Source organism: Aulonocara sp. 'chitande type north' Nkhata Bay, linkage group LG4, assembly GCF_057382095.1.
Source record: "Aulonocara sp. 'chitande type north' Nkhata Bay isolate Kocher_YH1m ecotype deep benthic linkage group LG4, A_spYH_male_GT1.1, whole genome shotgun sequence".
NCBI classification, from domain to species: Eukaryota; Metazoa; Chordata; class Actinopteri; order Cichliformes; family Cichlidae; genus Aulonocara; species Aulonocara sp. 'chitande type north' Nkhata Bay.
The window spans coordinates 15900650-15917991 of record NC_141347.1 but is presented as its reverse complement, the minus strand read 5'-3'; the positions used below and the strand labels follow the sequence as shown (position 1 = coordinate 15917991).

The 17342-nt window shown below is 38.6% G+C and overlaps 2 protein-coding genes across 2 annotated transcripts; one reads left to right on the top strand and one right to left on the bottom strand.

The window, feature by feature from the left end:
• Positions 1–7727: 7727 nt before the first annotated feature.
• bud31 (BUD31 spliceosome associated protein) lies at positions 7728–12445 on the bottom strand. Its single transcript, XM_086288716.1, has 4 exons — positions 12091–12445; positions 11520–11642; positions 10093–10259; positions 7728–8180 (listed from the first exon to the last, which is right to left on the bottom strand). Exons 1-4 carry the CDS (start codon positions 12182–12184, stop codon positions 8130–8132), a joined length of 435 nt encoding a protein of 144 aa, XP_086144842.1. The 5' UTR covers positions 12185–12445; the 3' UTR covers positions 7728–8129.
• Positions 12446–12655: 210 nt separating this feature from the next.
• On the top strand, positions 12656–17290 carry pdap1b (pdgfa associated protein 1b). The gene is made up of 6 exons (XM_086288714.1): positions 12656–12808; positions 13075–13166; positions 13730–13834; positions 13972–14093; positions 14375–14526; positions 16426–17290. Exons 1-6 carry the CDS (start codon positions 12796–12798, stop codon positions 16488–16490), a joined length of 549 nt encoding a protein of 182 aa, XP_086144840.1. The 5' UTR covers positions 12656–12795; the 3' UTR covers positions 16491–17290.
• The last annotated feature ends 52 nt before the right edge of the window (positions 17291–17342 follow it).

Sequence of the window (17342 nt, the reverse complement as noted above, 5' to 3'; positions counted from 1 at the left end):
GTAATCCAAAGTATTCAGAATACGTTACTGTCATTGAGTAACGTAACGGAATACGTTACAGAATACATTTTGGGGCATGTAATCTGTAATCTGTAGTGGAATACATTTTAAAAGTAACCTTCCCAACACTGCTAATGACATACTTATACTATGCTACTATACTACTTATACATACTTAATTGCAATGCTACAATCAAAATGCTGATTATATTTTACCATGTGTTTAATCATTATTATGTTTTGACTACTGAATTAATAGAAAAGATCAAATTCATGACATGAAAAATTTGTATCGCAGTTTTTAAATAAAAAGCACCCAAACATCCTACTTGTGTGGCTGTTATGTTTGTGTAGCTCAGATATTGATCATCACAGCAGATAAAGATGAAGGATTTGCTTCTGTCTGTTTTCTTTTTGTTCCACTGATGATTTTCTTGTTAAGGATGATTCTCCAGTAACAGCTTTACTTCTTGCATGTCACAGGCACTGGTCCATTTTAGTTCTTTTCAGCTAAGATGAGATATAAGTTCAGGATCAAAAACAAGTCAGAAAAGGAAGATTAACATCAACATTTTAAACCTCGTGGCTTTATTCCTTTGCGTCTTTCTTGTTAATCTAATTACAAGATGCAGTTACCACATAGTCCACCAGAGGGCGACCACCTGCATTCTGTGAACCAGCAGTGCAGTAGTTAAGGACTCATATTGAATTGTACTAAGCTGATCTAACAGCTGCTTTTGGAAACTTGAAGGATGCACAGATATGGCAAACAAAGTCAGTAATGAAAAAAAAATACACCTATTCATGTACGGAGAAGCACCTGGTAGCGTTCTGTTCCCTGCCCTGTGATTGGTGGAGGAATTCTGAAAGGAAGTTAGGTGTGTGGGGACAGAAGCTGAGAAGAAGAGCGGTATTACCTGATCCGTACAGATTAATAAAAAGCCTCTCATCTGCTTGACGACAGTGATTTATTCACACGTTCCTTAAAACCAGGTAATTGGGATGCTATATAACTATCAACAGCTCAGTAGCTTTAGGTCATGGAGCATGTCCGATATTTGAAATCAAAAAGGGGATAAGACAAGGATGTGCTGTTTGTCTGGGCTCATCTATGGTAAATTGTCTGGTTCTCATATAGCGCTTTTTGTTTTTTACTGTATCTGAGCACTCAAAGCACTTTATACAACTAACAAGTTATTTTGGTGTCATGGTGTTTTAAAGCTTAAATGGGTAAAGTCCTTTCCTTATAGCAAACAGTCATTCTGGTTCATTATGCCTCATGTAATATTTTTAAATTCTGGAGGAATAGACTTTTAAGTACGCTTTGACTTTGAATCTCATAGATTGCCAACCACTTTCTCTGACTTTCATCAACAGGTTTTTGTCTACTGGAAATTGATTTATAGGCACAATTTCACACCACATAATGCAGCAGTAACAAAATATTTGTATTGCGTCACTTCCCACCTCTGTACTTAAGAGAATCAAGTACAGAGCAGGCTCTTCTGTGTTTTCATGGCAGCATGGAAAACACTTATGCTTACTCCAAGCACCGCTGCGAGTTTGGCCGTCAGTGTCTGTTTTCAGATTCGCCTGCTGAGCTGCTGGTGGACATCCACCCGGACCCAAGCCTGGCCCTCAACTTCAGCCAGAAGAGCCACTGGGACCTGGCCACGCAGACAGGTGTGGAGATGTCAGAGCACGAGGTGAGCCTCACTCCCAAGAGATCATGGGATAATTATCAACTAAATGATCAAAATCAAATAATAAAATAATTATTACAGAAAACGTTAAAAACAAAATTGTATGAATCTGAAGGGTTTTGATGCATGCAGACTGAAATGACTTATGTCAGTCTGAAATTACCTGCCACTTAAGTAACTTATTACTTAAACTTCATTCCAAAAAGTTTGAATAGAGATACAAGACTAGAATATGTGACCGTGATCTGCCAGAACTTCCCAGTCCCAGTTTCTTATGTGGGCCCTTGGGAGAATTAATTGCCTGCCCCATCATAGACTGTGAGCCTGAGGAGCCATGCTGATGGTTTTCTTTCATTTTTACTGCAGCGTTTCTTTGTAGTTTGTAGAGATGGAGATGTTTTATTTTTCTGAAGACATCTCAGGCTATTGATGAGTTTTAGAAATTATTTATGAGTCGTGGACACTGTCAGATCAGCCGCCTTTACACAGAGAAATGTGGATACTCTAGAGTTATGGGCAAGGATAGCTCAGTAGGTACAGTGGTGGTCCTATGATTGGAAGGTTGGGGGTTCGAATCCACTGAACGGCTCCCCCGAGGTACCCCTGAGCAAGGTGCTGTCTCTACGCACTGCTCTTTGGGTGCCCAGTGGCTTCCCACTCCTTCTCTGAGTGAATGAGTTAAATGCAGAGAGGGATTTTCCCTCGGGGATCAATACATTATTCATTATTATTATCTTGGTCCCTCATTTATTGCAGCAGGGGTTCTCAGAATAACTAGCCCCTGGTCACGCACTTTATACACTTTTTTCCACACACACACACACATGAACATTGGTCACAGTTCTCACAATTGATTCTCAAAGTGCAAACCTTTGTAGATTGCAAAACGTAAAAGTATTATTACGCGGTTTGTCTTCATCTGCCTGCCACTTTCGTGCGCCTTTTTCCCTCGCGGTGCAGGTGTCTATTTCCGAATGAGGCTCATAGTTATGGGTGTTTTTGTGCTGTTTTTTCTATTGGACGTGATGGTTATCAAAACCAAACGTGATAAATTTGGCAAGCGCAGGAGACACGGCACGGAGCAGATTTGTCAATCAGGCTGCAGAATGCAATGCTGTACTGTGCAATAAAAAATCAGCGAAAAAGCAAAGCAGTGACGGATGAACAGCGGGACCACTGTGTGCTGTTTATTAATAAACAATAAAATATATTCCTAAATGACAACATGCATAAAAGCAGAACGGTATTTGTACGTCAGTGGGAAAATAGCGGTGGCTTGCTAGCTTTTGTGCGGCTTCCCCGGGTCAGTGAAAACTTTAGAGAAAACTTAAGAGAAATGAATGAACTTACCAGGTTGCCCGATCTCTTCACATATCTTCCTCCAAGCTCGGTCCTTTTTATTCCTGTCTCGGTACTGAAAGCAGCTGGTGTCGTACAGCTCCGAGTTGTTTGCTACGGCATTGATTAGCCTTCCCCTCCATTGAAGTATGAAAGGCTTTGGCTGGACCTGCCCCTTTGACCTAGGTAACAGCCACGTCACCAGGCTCCTGATTGGTTGTCGCGGTGCGATTTGACGCTGGAGTTCAGATTTTTCCAACTCGAGCAGTAGACGCGAAACGCGCGTATGCACAAAATGCAACACAAAAACTGACGCGCGTGGTTTTATTCGCGCGTCAAACGCGCCAGACGCGCTACACTGACGCGCGTTTCACGCGTTTTGGCGTTTTCGCGATGCAAATCTGCTTCCGAATTTTCGCGGGACCCGCAGTCGCGCGTCATCGCGCCTTTCCATTGACATTACATGTAAACCTGACGCTCTATTCGCGTCCATCGCGTTCGGTGTGAATACACCGTTGATCCGCAACTTGTAATACCACTCACTGATACTCACTTTTAGATGCATATGAATAAAAGAAGGAGTGATATAAAAGTGACATGCTGAATGCTGCCTGTCTAAATGAGAGCCGTTAACTTGCTGCTTGGTTTTTACAGTAAAAAGGGGCTCGTTTGTCTATTGTACAGGCCTGTCTCTTTACTACCTCAATTCTCAAAAGTTCTTGAAAAACTGTTTAAAAACAGACTGGAAAAATTTATAGATAAACATAAACTACTCACTGAGAGTCAGTACGGATTCAGATCAAGCAGATCAACATCATCGGCACTATTAGATTCAATAGAATACATCACAAATTCCATAGACAAAAAGCAATATGTGGCTGGGTTATTCATAGACTTGACAAAGGCATTTGACACTATAGATCATGATATATTAATAAGAAAACTGGAACGTTATGGTGTCAGAGAGGTAGCTTTAGATTGGGTCCGGAGTTATTTAAGTGACAGAAAGCAGTTTGTGAAAATAAATGGTGGTTGCTCCTTATGTATGGACATTGCTTGTGGTGTACCCCAAGGGTCAGTTTTGGGTCCAAAATTCTTCAACTTGTACATTAACGACATCTGTAAAGTGTCCAAAGTATTAAAAATGGTTCTCTTTGCTGACGATACAAACATTTTTTGCTCTGGTGATGATCTGCAGAATTTATTGGAGGATATGACTAATGAAATAAGTAAAGTGAAGTTCTGGCTTGATAAAAACAAATTATCATTAAATTTGAATAAATCTAAACTGATGTTATTTGGAAATAGTAGTTTAAATACAAATGCAAAGATTCAAATAAATGGTGTTGATATTGAAAGAGTCAGTGAAAATAAATTTCTGGGGGTAATAATAGATGAAAAACTTAACTGGAGAGCTCACGTAAGATATATTCATTCCAAAGTATCACGAAGCATTGCAGTACTAAACAAGGAAAAACAGGTATTTGACAGAACATCACTTCATATTCTCTACTGTTCACTGGTTTCACCATACTTAAGCTATTGTGCAGAGGTCTGGGGCAATAACTATAAAACCACATTACATTCACTTTTTACTCTTCAAAAAAAAAGCAATTCGAATCATCCACAATGCAGGTTATAGGGAACATACAAACTCACTATTTTTGCAGTCTGAAATATTGAAAATTGACGATATAGTGAAATTCCAAACAGCACAAATTCTATTCAAAGCAAAAAATAAAGAACTGCCAGGTAATATTCAGAGTATGTTTTTTTTGAAAGAAGGAAGTTATAATTTAAGGGGTTTTTGTAACTTCAAAACAATGAAGGTACGTACTACAAGAAAAGGCTTTTGTGTTTCTGTTCAAGGAGTGAAACTATGGAACAAACTGAATATGGAATTAAAGCAATGTCCAAACATAAAACTGTTCAAAAAGAGTTATAAAAATATGATCTTCTCGATCTATAAAGAAAAGGAAAATATTTAAATTAAGTGAATGTCTCTATTTAGAAACAAACAAACAAACAAAAAATTCATGATGTGATATTCTAGTATATAGTATATCAGAAATCTGTTCACTATTTTTATTACAAATTATATCAGTAAGGAAGCTGACTAAATATTCACTGATAATTTATGGCAAAGGGGTGGGATTAAATAAGTGTATACTTCTTCCCACTCCCTTTCAACATGTAAATTAATCAGAATGTTTTTTTGTATGTAATTTGTATAGTATTTTTTTTTCTCTCTTATTTCTTTTCTAAATGTACTTGTATATTGTTCACATGTTGAAATAAATTACCAATCAATCAATCAATCAATCAATCAATCAATCAATCAATCAATCAATCAATCAATCAATCAATCAATCAATCAATCAATCAATTTTCTTAACATTTAGTCTTGTTCAAATGATCTAAAGCTCATCTAAAATAAAAGCACCCTGCTCTAGCTTTTCTTTGAAGTGTGAGTCCTCAAAGCCACAGTTGCCCCTTGACGACAACTAGGCAGCTAGACTTCTTCACCTCCGCCCAATAGTTATGTGACCTACAAATACAAGCCGAGGAGGGTCACCGCACTGTCCATACATTTGTGTTTTATTCTGATGGTTAAAAACTACCAAATGAAAACACCTGAAAATTAAGATCTATCAATATTATAAAGTATGGATAAATATTATCTGTGATTTTGCTTTTTAAAACTACATTTCTTCACTTTCACTGATGACTTGACTTTTCATAGATGTCTGTAGAGTTTTAGCAGCAAATCAGATGATATTGCTTATGAAGGCATTGTGTGGTAGCATGTCTGTTTTGTGCTCAGGTGTGCTCTGTGTGGTCACACTTGTGCTTCTGAAATCACTTTCTTTTGTTCGTGAAATTGAACATGAACTGATGTTATTTCATAATGCCGATTCTCCTCTCATTAAACTTGATTTTGTTAAAGAAAACAGTGGAAATCATCTGCAGTTTTTTAATCACCAAGTTCAAAACTTTTTGATCTTTGCAATGTAAAGAGCAAAATTATAAAGATGGCATTGAGTCACTGCTTTGTGTTTCCTTTGTTAAAGTCTGCATGTAATATCCATCTTTAAATTCAACAGGAAAAACCCAAGTTACAAAATGTTATAGTGTCAGTCACTCCTTATTTCTTTGGAATTTTCTAGAAAAATTGGAAATGGATGCAGTTATTTACTGAAACAGCCAAACATACATTTGTGCTCAGAGCAATTAGTATACTGAATAATTAGATGCTCTGATATGTTATCATTGTATTGAAGTTTTGTAATGACATTTTTTGTACATGTATATGTGGGTTGATATGAAGTCACTTGATTTATAACTTGGTGAACCAAAGAGAATTGTCCATTGATAATAAATTGTGGATAATAAAGTTATTCTAAATAAAAACAAATGTGGGGTGGCTCAAGATTTTTGCACAGTACTGTAGGCTTCTGTTGGAATCTTGCATTTCTTCCTGTATTGTGCTACCAGTGTATCTGTTTATGTCTGTGTACAGGAAAATTATGCCTAAATCTCAAAATTAGGTCTTTCCTTGTGCAAGAGCTCCTTCATGAAAAGGTAGGACTACAACTGGATTTATTTATTTATTTTTAAGTGGGCTGTAAGAATACAGGAACATTAACTTGGCTCTTTTAATAAGCCAGGAGTCAAACAGACAAATACATTAGATCAAATCTACAAATACACTTATTTTAACCCTGTTTTCAAACATCAAAATGAATAAAGCAAGTAAAATGTGGCACCACTATTATATAAAACATCAACTTACTTACCTCATTTTAATGGACAAATTGTTGTCCATAAAGATATATGGACAAAAGAAGGTACACCTCCCCCTGGTGGGTGTATCTGGTATTGCAAGTGAAAAGTTTTGCATTTGTAATTCAGTTTAAAAATGCATTTAAAAAAAAGTAAGTAAAAAAGCTGTGACATTTAAAAATGATTAATTTTATGAGCCACTTGTGATCCTGAATTCTCAGCAGTTTTTTTTCTGTAATTTCTGTGTCACTGTTGGAGTAAATATTTTTTATACATAAATGATCTCCGTACATGAGGGACCTCTGATAAGATGAAAAAGATTGTGTAAGATTGTGTCATATGTTACATGAGCTATATTTCCACTATAATGTGCCCACTATATGACGCCCTAATAGTGACTTCATTACTGGACCACAGTTATTGTTGTTCATGTGTATGTGGGTGTATATAATGCATAATCATAATATGTTTGCTATAGATTATTAATCTGAAGTCGAGACACAGCCTGGCATTTTGAATTATTAAAAGTTCACTGATATAACTGAGGTCTTGATTTAATTTGCAAATCTTCACTTCCATAACTTTTAAAGCTACATGCTTGTGGAGGTTTGCGCCATTGTAGCGATTAAACACATACAAAATATTACATCAATATTTTATACTTAGAACATGCAAATGCAAAGTACCCATCCTCAAGTATCCAAATCTTTTTTTTATGATTACACACGAATCTTTGAAACCTTCAGCCTTTCAGTGATTTATTTTAACACGACAAACAGAATCAGAACTTCAGATGAAGACTGTTAAAGTCTAGAGTCTATTTGATTGAAAAAAACAACAACAAAAAAAAACCCCCACACAACTCCCCCTCCAACAACAACAAAAAAGCAAAACAAGACAGCAAGACAATCTGAAACACTTTATTTAAAACTGCACTATAACAGTGATGACTCTTTAAATTTAAACACTGCGCTTTAAATGAAACAAGCACATTAGAAATGACCGCTGGAATGACCTGACCCAGAAACAACCGGTCTTAATTTGGTTCTTTTAGAGTTGCAAGCTTTAGCGAGATATTTAAAAAAAGACAAAAACAAAAAAAACAACGCAACAGAAAATTTATATACTCAACACAGCCCCTCTTGGTGTATTATCATTTTTCCACTGTTTTTCTCCCCTATAATGGCAACTCAGGGTGATGGATGGGAAAATGACAGATTATTTTACATGAAGGCGACTCCAAAAAGATAATGTTGCTTCAAGGTTCTGACAGAAAAATCATAAGTCCAAAAATACAAGTAAGGGTTAGCCAGAACATCCTCTACATCCACAGTGGGTGCATTCAATGATCCTTCCCTGCAGGGAAAAAAGACACAGCAGAGGTCAGACAGGTATTTATAACTCCAAATTCTTGCTTATTAAAATACATAAACATCATCAAGTCTCCTGACATATCTTTTTTTATTTTAAAGATTTACATAAAGACTACACCTCACAAAAAAAGATGGAGTCAAGTAGGATATTTATCTGGGCTTTTATATTGGTTCAAACATCTTGCACAATATATTCCCATAACTTGTTTTTTGTGTAATTTTCTGTAAAACTAAGCAAAAACGTTTAATAGAAACAGATCATAAGCTACTTCTTTCTGTCACAAATGAAAGAAAAACGAGAGGATCATCCTTTCAGCATCTTTTCATACTGGCTATTTTATATACAGTGGCTTTCAAAAGTATTCGGCCCCCTTGAACTTTCCCACATTTTGTCACATTACAGCCACAAGCATGAATCAATTTTATTGGAATTCTATGTGAAATACCAACACAAAGTGGTGTACACGTGAGAAGTAGAACAAAAATCATACATGATTCCAAACATTTTTTACAAATAAATAACTGCAAAGTGGGGTGTGTGTAATTATTCAGCCCCCTGAGTCAATATTTTGTAGAACCACCTTTTGCTGCAATTACAGCTGCCAGTCTTTTAGGGTATGTCTCTACCAGCTTTGCACATCTAGAGACTGAAATCCTTGCCCATTCTTCTTTGCAAAATAGCTCCAGCTCAGTCAGATTAGATGGACAGCGTTTGTGAACAGCAGTTTTCAGATCTTGCCACAGATTCCCGATTGGATTTAGACACCAGACAGGTCAGGGATAAAGTTATTGAGAAATTTAAAGCAGGCTTAGGCTACAAAAAGATTTCCCAAGCCTTGAATATCCCACGGAGCACTGTTCAAGCGATCATTCAGAAATGGAAGGAGTATGGCACAACTGTAAACCTACCAAGACAAGGCCGTCCACCTAAACTCACAGGCCGAACAAGGAGAGCGCTGATCAGAAATGCAGCCAAGAGGCCCATGGTGACTCTGGACGAGCTGCAGAGATCTACAGCTCAGGTGGGGGAATCTGTCCATAGGACAACTATTAGTTGTGCATTGCACAAAGTTGGCCTTTATGGAAGAGTGGCAAGAAGAAAGCCATTGTTAACAGAAAACCATAAGAAGTCCCGTTTGCAGTTTGCCACAAGCCATGTGGGGGACACAGCAAACATGTGGAAGAAGGGGCTCTGGTCAGATGAGACCAAAATGGAACCTTTTGGCCAAAAAGCAAAACGCTAAGTGTGGCGGAAAACTAACACTGCACATCACTCTGAACACACCATCCCCACTGTCAAAGATGGTGGTGGCAGCATCATGCTCTGGGGGTGCTTCTCTTCAGCAGGGACAGGGAAGCTGGTCAGAGTTGATGGGAAGATGGATGGAGCCAAATACAGGGCAATCCTGGAAGAAAACCTCTTGGAGTCTGCAAAAGACTTGAGACTGGGGCAGAGGTTCACCTTCCAGCAGGACAACGACCCTAAACATAAAGCCAGGGCAGCAATGGAAAGGTTTAAAACAAAACATATCCATGTGTTAGAATGGCCCAGTCAAAGTCCAGATCTATTCTATTTCACATAGAATTCCAATAAAATTGATTCATGTTTGTGGCTGTAATGTGACAAAATGTGGAAAAGGTCAAGGGGCTGAATACTTTTGCAAGCTACTGTACATTGAACGTGTTTGCCTGATCAAGAAAATAAGCTCATATTTTCTTCAATTTGACAGTCACGTTTTCAGCTTTCTAGTCTCCTTTTCTGTTTCCTTTTTGTGTTTTCTTCATACAAACACACAAATTCTGTCTAAACAGAAACAAGCTCAATCTGTTGTTTCCTTGGAAACTGTTTGAAAAGATGATTCTAGCAAGAAATGCTAAAATACTGCCAGACTTACAACTTCCAGCTTGCTCTTGGGGACTCTGCAGATGCAGTTGGTTCCAAAGTTGGTGTCTCGTGTTTGGATGCAACGCAGGCAGCACAGGTTCTCATAGCCCTGCTTCTTCCACTTGGCAATGAGGTTCTTGTCTGCGTAGCCTTCCTTTATACAGTACTCGTATAGCTCTGCAAGGAAGAAACACAGTACAGGTTTGATATCTTGTACATTCCAGAACAGGAAATGTTAAGATAAGATACCTTTACCATCTCCCATAGAAGAAACTCGTCCTGGATCAGGAAACTGTTGCATCAATAATTAGACATCAACACAAATCAAGACAAACACCCTAAGCAGGCATACACACTTGAATGAATAAATGAATAACAATTAATAATTATCATTTGAAATATTCACCTCAAAAAACACTTCTCTGTCATGTTCATTAATCGGTTTAACTAACAGAAGAACAAATGAGTATAGTGGTTAGGCTTACATGAGGGAATCCTGTACCTCCTACCAGAGTTCGTCAATGTACAAATTACCTCGGGGAGAGAGGGTTATTGTTTCAGTGTTTTTTTCCCCCTAACGTTTTAATGTTATTTAAAAACATTTTCAGCTTTAGCCTTTACTGCATTTCAAAACAAGCTGCTGATGCCATGACATAAGAGTTTCTTCCCAGCCACCAATGCCACGAGTCTCCGGACCAAATGAAGACACTGATGGCTTTTCATAGATGCATTTTCCACATGTATAGTCCGAGTAAGTGCACTATGAATGCGTATACCTAGACCAGGGATCTCAAACTCACAGCCCAGGGGCCACTTTCAGCCTGTATATTGACGTGAAGAAATATAATGCAATTTGGCCCTTGAAATTCCTTTTTTGTTAGGGAGGATTTGTTTGTTGTTGAGTGCAATGTTAAAACAAGTTCTTTAAAAAGCAAAAAATTATTTAATACGAAGGCAAAATGAGCAGAGTATAAACATGTTGAGGGATTGGCTGTGAGTGTTTCAGTGAGAGAATTATTTGTAAAGAAAACCATTTTCACTAGCACTCAAAAACTATTGTGTACACTTATGTCTATATTTTATTGTGTTAAATACAAACAAAATATTAGCAGAAGTGCTGTCACGTGTCTGGCCAGAAAGAGTGCCAATTTTTTTATTTGGTAGTTTAATAAAAGGCTTCATTTGGAAGTTAGAAAAAAATTGTGTTTACTTGTGCAGTTTTGTTTTGTTATACAATATCTGAAATTTAAAAACAACAACAACAAAACTACATTTTTTTAAGTATTTTGTGGGCGTTTTCTTGTTTGTTTGTTAGGGTTTTTTTGTAATACTTGAAGACTAAAGTGGTCCTCCAAGGAGATGAAAGTGCTAGCAGTGGTCCATAGCTGCCCTAAACACAACCTGTGTAATGGAAACACTTCAGCTGGCTGTGCCCACCTCTACTGATGGCTTTCCTTTTGTAGAATAGGTCATAGATGTATCGACTCCGCTGATGATGCAGCCTGAAAATGGGCCAGAGGGACTCCACCTTTCGCTTCCCCTCGTGCGGCTCAGTTTCAGCTAGAACACAGAACAAGATTCAGGATGGTTAGCTTTGATACCAGGAGCATGACATCACAAGGACTACCTGCCTTGGGGAACTGATACAATGCAATGTATTAATGTGGTGAACCCGCACAGGATTTTGGCACCTGTAAGCAGAAATATGATGGGCCAGGTGAGCTTCCCATTTCTTCCCAGTTACCGGATGTAGCTGATGTGAACAGGAAATCCAGGAAAACCACTGCCCGCGCCCCCACCCCACCTCACCCCAATTTTTTTTACTGTGGGTACATCACATAACTCAGGTGAGAGCCAACTTGTGTTTCAAATATAAACATGTACTGAAACTGAATAACCCGAATCCATCAGTGTGGGGAGACCATGCTGCTTCACAGTGTCATACACAGGACTCACTTTGCGCATACAGCCCCACGGCCGATCACCCCGAGAAACTTCCCTGGCCTACCTTCTCTCATTTTCTGATCCAGCTCGTCCAAAGTGGGCTCAATGAGCTCCCAGCCGTCTGGGGGAGGCTTTCGACTCCTCTTTACTTTTGGCATTTTGTCTCTGTTTAGCTAAAAATGCAACAAAACGCTGTAAGTATTTTCCTGTTTGTCTTGCGAGCCCCTCTCAGGCGCGTATATATGACGTCACATGCGGGGGGTGATTAAAAGGCCTTCCGTCTCTCGAACGGCGTCATTGCGCGAAACTTAAGATAACCTCTTTATAAAGGCGTTAAGTAACTTCTTAAAACTTGTCTCAGCCTAATAAACTATGCAAGTTCCCCTAAAATACTTATTTCGTACGGTTAAGTATGTTTTACTGTCGGGCCTGGTCTATTGCATCACTTTAGCAGTCTTACAAATTGCCATACATTTAAGGGCATTATTTAGATTTCTACACTACGATAGCCAATGTTATTTGGAAAAATAACTAACACGTTTCTTGGAATATTTTATGTGTGGTTCATAGCGGTATACGGGCTTACCAAAAAAACCCCGTGTGTTCACTATTTATGAACCGGCATATCCTTGGACAACGCAAAATATACTGCTCCTTATTGCAACTGTGAGTTTAGCCAGCTGTCAGTTTGTGTCGCTGCCGTCACATTTATGTTTTCTGTCAGTGTTCACTGGTTAGGGACTTTATAGTAAAGACTTCGTTTGTTAAAATGCCAAAAGGAGGTAAGAGTGACTCTAAAAGTTGTTTGAATGGACTGAAATCATTTTTGTATGTTTGTTTGTCCGCTGTTAGCCACCCGATGGACATTTACCGCTCGGGCGGCATTCTAACTCGCATAACTACGCTCTGAATGATGTTTCAGCATTAAGCAGGCCTGTGCCAGCATGTCTATAAACTGCTCAGATTCATCTGATGCCTGTCTGTCCGCTCTTTCTTTCGTGCTCTGTACAAAATGCGATCACATCTGTGTTTTTCGTCGTCCTTCCAGGTAAGAAAGGTGGCCACAAGGGTCGGATGCGGACGTACACCAGCCCCGAAGAGATAGATGCCCAGATGAAGGCAGAAAAGGAGAGGAGAAAGGTTGGTGGAGTGTACACTCAGTCATGTCCCACACAAGTAGACCGGCTGGAGACTACACTTCCCACAATGCAACGCGAAAACAGCTGAAAAGAATAAAACATAGCCGGATACATTTTTGTTAGACACTCCTGATTGAAAGTTATCCTTGTTACGTCAGAGATGTCGAACATAAGGCAAGGGGGCTAGAATCGGTCCAGCAAAGAATCCAGTCCGACCCACTTTTTTCATAGGTTTTCTTATTGAAAAAGAAAAGCCAGTCCCCCCCCCCCCCCCCCCCCCCCCATAACAACTCATACTGAACCAAAGTGATTAAGTAACAGCTAAACAAGTAAATGACTGAAAAGTTACAGTTTTCACCATCTGCTATAGAACCTTTTTATTTAATGAGCTACCAAAAAAAGGGAGGGGGTTATGCCATTTTACAAAAATATATCATGTAGAGAAATTGAGATGTATTGTTGAAATTGCACTTCTTTTTCTTAAAGTATCTCAGCGATTAGATGATTAGTTAAACATCTTTATTATGTATTATGTAAAAAATAACAGTCATTTATGTATTGTAGCAAGAGCAAGAAGAGCAGGAGCAGGAAGGTGCAGCTCAGAATGACACAGCAGAGGAGAAGCTACCAGGTTCTGGATCAGAGGACAGCGATGATGAAGATTCCCAGGTACTGCCACAGCTTTTCCATCATGTACATAAAGGCCAATGTGTTATTTAATGTGCACACTTAAAGCACTTCTTATGATCTCAATATGTGGTTAGTGTTTGGCTTGCACTGTATGAGATGTTGGTGTTTGTCTGAAGAGGAGGAGAGCCGGTGTCGAGGGATTGATAGAAATTGAGAACCCCAACAGAGTGGCTCAGAAGTCCAAGAAGGTGACGCAGATTGAGCTGGAAGAGCCCCGGCAATTGTCAAGGAGAGAGAGGTGTGTGTCATCAGCCTGTCACCTTGTATTAGTACCAATAGGGGACTTTACTTGAAAGTATAGTATTAAATGAAACCTTTTCAATGAGCTTATGAGATTTGGACTATTGTGGATTATGAACCTGAAGCGCAAATTGTTAACAGTTTGAGAAAAAGCTGCTTGGTACACACAAATCTAATCTGAGGTGACTATGTGTCATAAAGGCTTTTTGTGTGTAGAACATTACAGGAAAACTGAACTCCTGTCATTCCTCTAACCTTGAAACATGTTCTTCTGCACAGAGAAGAGATCGAGAAGCAGAAGGCCAAGGAGCGTTACATGAAGATGCACCTGGCCGGCAAGACAGACCAGGCCAAAGCTGACCTCGCTCGCCTCGCCATCATTAGAAAACAGAGAGAGGATGCGGCAAGAAAGAAAGAAGAGGAGAAAAAAGGTAAGTACCTCAGCTGTGCAGGCATTTCATAAGTGGTTATTTAACAGCACAGACTGAATTAAACACCAGGTGGTAAATGTTGAGTTTCCTGTGAGGAAAACTGGCAATGAAAGTGAATTCTTTACATTTATTTTCAGAAAAACTGCACTGTTATTGGCACACCTTACACCCTATTACTTTTTTTAGTGTTCAGCATTCTTTTCGATGATATCTTAAGGGCAGCTGGAGGAGTGAAAATACATACTATTTTTAATAGTATACAGTATGTATTATATATTTATTATTGTAACAGGTTTAGTTTACAATATTACATATTAAAAGGTGCTTAGGGTTAGATAAAAGCACTAATTTATTGTGTGTGATTGTAGACGGCTGTTTAAAAATGGAAAGGTGCTATAGGAGTACCAGTCCACTTTCTGTTACCTCCGAACTTGTTTTATGATGTTTTTACTCATCTTATCTCCAGTTTTCAGTTAGTAATAAATAAGTTACTTTCCTCACTGACTTTCAGCAAGGAGAGGCTCTTACAATAAAGTGTTTTTTATGTTTACTAAATCAATTAAAATAATTTACCTAAAACCTTGTTTTTCTAATGCAATACTCAATGGCAGTCATACAACATAACAATATATGTCTTACAGTTTAAAGTGGTGATAAGACTTAGTTGAGGGACAAATCACTGTCCTGTTACACCGTACAAAACCTGAATTAGTGCCCCTGCTTTATTTTGCAAGTGCTAGATGTCCCACTTCTTTCCCATTAGCTCATATTTGTTTTTCTTGTGTCTTATACCAAGTGGAGGGCAAGCACGATTACTCTGCACTTTTCCTGAGGAGTTGCAGCAATGGTCAAAGTGTTATTATTGGTGTTACAAAGCCAGATTGTCACAGTTATGGCAGTATTGTAATTGATGTTTGCCATACTTGTATCTCCCGGCATTGATCTGTTACGCTTGTTTTCAGTTCCACTCCTTTAGAATAGCTTTGAATGATTCCCATTTCAAAAATAATCCATATTTCTCATACTAGTCTTTGGTTGAGCATTTTGGTATGTCCTTTGTCTGCAATAGGCTGTTTTAGTGTCTCCTCCTTTAAGACAAACCTTTCTCTTGATTGGCTGTCCCGCCCAACCAGCAGGCTTGAAACATCAGGTGGGCGAGGCTTCTGTGTTCACGCCAGAGCCATCTTCCTGAAATGACTATGTTCAGGATCTCTGCAGTAGAAAAAAAACACCTGTCTGACACTGAGTGTTTGGAGCAGTTTGAAGCCTGAACTTTTTTTTTTTGTACCGTTGACCTTGATAACATGAGTGTCCACAGTTGATACAAAAGTCAGAAAGAGCATATTAGGTGTACTTTAATAAACTTGTTAGTGTTGATAAATCTCTCTTGTCCTGTACAGTGTGTGCATGTATTTCTGTGTGAAAGAAGTCTCCTCTGAGTAAAAAAAACAACAAAAAAACCCAGCACTTGTTTACACTGGCAGAACACAAAACACAGTTGAAGCTTATTACATTTTGTCGCATCCTTGTGCTAACAATATACTCACTTATTGCTGTCAAACAGACCTTTGACAATAATACCCAGTTGTTGCCATGTGTAGATACATTTCTGATAGTCAGGTCAGGCTGTGACTTGAGTCTTGCACACTGAAGTTCAGAATTAAATTAAGAAAGCTGACAAAGTACTTAATCCTGCTTAGTCCACTCGAAAAAAATTGTGATTCATGTGACTAATTTCCTGCTCTGAGATGGTCTATTAAGCATGTAATGATGTCTAGTCTGATTCCAGAAATGTATTGACACAATCCCAGCATTTGCAGTAGTCGTGGATTAGTAGTTAATCAAGCCTACGTCCACTACAACAACTGGCTGTTTTCATCTTGAATTTTCTCTTTGCAGCAAAAGAAGCGGCGGCGGTGGCGGCAGCAGCAGCTAGAGGAATAAACTCCCTATCTCTCAAATGATGCACAGTATCCGAAGCGTTTTCACTTGCGCATGGACTGAGGCAATATATCTTTGACTATTTTTAAAGGAAGATCTATGAAGAGTATTTGATATTTACTGTAACGTGTGACCGTCGGAGGAGACACCAGTGAAGAGGGGTTATGTATATTTTGGCGTGGGAATAACGGCCTCGTTCCTTCCAGGAAGTAAAGCTACAATTGAAATCAAATTCACGTACATTGGGATGAACCCCTCGATATTGAACATGGTAAACTCATCATTGTACAATTTCAACTTTCCTAACTGAGCTTTGCCACTCTTTTTTTGTTTGGGTTTTTTTTTTTTGGGGGGGGGGGACTTACATTGTATATAACTGACTCATGAAAATATTTCAGATTAATAAGATGAACCAGTGAAATGTGTCTGTTCATTTATTTGCTTCTTTACCGGAATGTCCTGGTGTAGAGGAGACTTTTGTAACTTCAGGTGCAAGAGTCCACATCTGGGTCCGCTGATATGGAAGTCAGCTGATATTTACTTTATGGAGTCTGCCGATTCACTGCAGGTTTAGACAGCATTCGTTAGGTAGATTTAAAAAACCAAATAGTTATCAGTTAATGTAACTGATAAATTAAAATGAGTAAAATATGGCTTTGTGGTAGTCATTGGTATAATGCATGGAAGCATTACCTGCAACCCAATAATTAGGAGCATTTAAATCAAGATTTGACCGGTGTCCCAGATGCCACACTCATTCTATGACATGAAAAAGCTCATGGCACGATGGGTTCAGTGCATGTATTATAAATTAAAGTTTTACTCCAACACTTTGTTGCTATCAAATTATGTTTATTACAATAAATTAACTTGCA